This window comes from Procambarus clarkii, chromosome 61 (assembly GCF_040958095.1).
Source record: "Procambarus clarkii isolate CNS0578487 chromosome 61, FALCON_Pclarkii_2.0, whole genome shotgun sequence".
Lineage (NCBI taxonomy): Eukaryota > Metazoa > Arthropoda > Malacostraca > Decapoda > Cambaridae > Procambarus > Procambarus clarkii.
The window spans coordinates 19,544,483-19,546,883 of NC_091210.1; the positions used below are offsets into that span (position 1 = coordinate 19,544,483).

A 2,401-nucleotide genomic window follows, 5' to 3' on the forward strand; every position below is an offset into this window, starting at 1 on the left:
ATACTTATGTATGCAAATGCAGGCATACGTACACATGTATCTGTATAGGTACAGACAAATACATATTTCTACCAGTGCCCCACACAGATAAACACAGAAGAACTTGCGTTGCAACACACTGACACACAGACACGAGAGAGAGGGAAAGGAGGAATCAAAGATTGATAACTGTCCCCTCACCTGTCTATCAATGTCTCCATCTCCCATCCCCCTCGCTTCTCTCCTGTTTAATGGCATAGCTCAACACCTACACCCAAAACACTTTGGCAGTTTGGCTTTGGCTGAAACCCGTCGCGACATTCAGGTTCTCAAAGATTGTAAAAGAAAATGTGACACAGTGGTAAACTTAGTTATTGTTTACACGTAAATGCCCAAGAGATGTCTTCAGTAGACACTCCGGTTCTCAGTGATGGTCTAACACAAGTTAGGTTGTGGTATGTTGGTGTTAACCCCTGTGGCTTTGACATCAAAAGTTCATAGAAGACTCCAACTTACTCTATATGGTAACCCTCGGTACCAAGTTTCGTGTTGATGGGGCAGGAAGTCTTAGAACGCCAGGCGCTTCCAACTTCCCTCTGTAAGTAAGTCTCCACAACTAGTTTTAAGCTGACGCCGCAAGAGACTTGGGAAGCACGACCAATCCGTCGTCGAGACGAGTGGGAGACCTCCAGTGAATTACGACCTGTCGTTCACGTCGGACTCCGTCTATCTTTATCAGCGTCAATGTTACATTCCAATATGTTGGGAACTTACCTCTGTCTGCCCGTCACCCAGACTGGTCGAGAGGTAGATGTATGTGAAAGTAACGTGTCCCTCCTACCTGTCTGTTGCTATGTATCATAGAGAGCGAGAGAGAGAGCAAAGTGTACTATCTGCTTCAGCCTTGCCACAAACTGGTGCTCAATGTGAAGAGAGGTTGATATGATTTTGAAAGAGTTTGCTAAGAGAAAATCCCATGCATGAGGAGCACTCATGTCTGAGATGGGCTATTCCTGTTCAGATGTTCTTGCCTGATGCAAAGCTGAATCATTGTTGATTTTCTCACGATATGGTTCAGGTACTTTGGCTTGGTTAGGGTCCAGACCACACAGGCTGAGTATAACCTGTCCTGTAATGTCTTCACCATACAAATCCAGCATACCACACCAAGCAGGGGGCCCTTCATCATTCAGACCCAACATACCACACCTAGCAGGGGGCCCTTCATCATTCATACCCAACATACCACACCTAGCAGGGGGCCCTTCATCATTCAGACCCAACATACCACACCTAGCAGGGGGCCCTTCATCATTCAGACCCAACATACCACACCTAGCAGGGGGCCCTTCATCATTCAGACCCAACATACCACACCTAGCAGGGGGCCCTTCATCATTCATACCCAACATACCACACCTAGCAGGGGGCCCTTCATCATTCAGACCCAACATACCACACCTAGCAGGGGGCCCTTCATCATTCAGACCCAACATACCACACCTAGCAGGGGGCCCTTCATCATTCAGACCCAACATACCACACCTAGCAGGGGGCCCTTCATCATTCAGACCCAACATACCACACCTAGCAGGGGGCCCTTCATCATTCAGACCCAACATACCACACCTAGCAGGGGGCCCTTCATCATTCAGACCCAACATACCACACCTAGCAGGGGGCCCTTCATCATTCAGACCCAACATACCACACCTAGCAGGGGGCCCTTCATCATTCAGACCCAACATACCACACCCAGCAGGGGGCCCTTCATCATTCAGACCCAACATACCACACCTAGCAGGGGGCCCTTCATCATTCAGACCCAACATACCACACCCAGCAGGGGGCCCTTCATCATTCAGACCCAACATACCACACCTAGCAGGGGGCCCTTCATCATTCAGACCCAACATACCACACCCAGCATGGGGCCCTTCATCATTCAGACCCAACATACCACACCTAGCAGGGGGCCCTTCATCATTCAGACCCAACATACCACACCTAGCAGGGGGCCCTTCATCATTCAGACCCAACATACCACACCTAGCAGGGGGCCCTTCATCATACAGACCTATCATACCACACCCACCAAGGGGACCTCACCATACAGGTTCGCCTGTCTAATACATTGACAAAAGCAGATACAATGAAGAATAGCTTTCTACTACTTCATAATTTCATCATATTCATTTAGCAGAAGTATGGGAAGAGTAGACTGAGCTGCGTCAATATATAACACACACGTTGACCAGACCACACACTAGAAGGTGAAGGGACGACGACGTTTCGGTCCGTCCTGGACCATTCTCAAGTCGATTGAAGACATTATAACAGACACGCTCGACCTCTGACCCCATGAAAGATATGGCACAAGGTCACTGAGAAGGAATAATGCCAAGAAGTTCATCCACTTGAC

The 2,401-nt window shown here is 48.7% G+C and overlaps 1 protein-coding gene across 1 annotated transcript; it reads right to left on the reverse strand.

Annotated features, from left to right (window-relative positions):
- Positions 1-986: 986 nt before the first annotated feature.
- Positions 987-2,063, reverse strand: LOC138354154 (collagen alpha-1(X) chain-like). Its single transcript, XM_069308042.1, has one exon. The coding sequence runs from the start codon at positions 2,061-2,063 to the stop codon at positions 987-989; it is 1,077 nt and encodes a 358-aa protein (XP_069164143.1).
- Between the last annotated feature and the right edge of the window lie 338 nt (positions 2,064-2,401).

Excerpts from the sequence above, each read along its gene's own strand:
- LOC138354154 (XM_069308042.1), bottom strand. The coding sequence starts at position 2,063 with ATGATAGGTCTGTATGATGAAGGGCCCCCTGCTAGGTGTGGTATGTTG.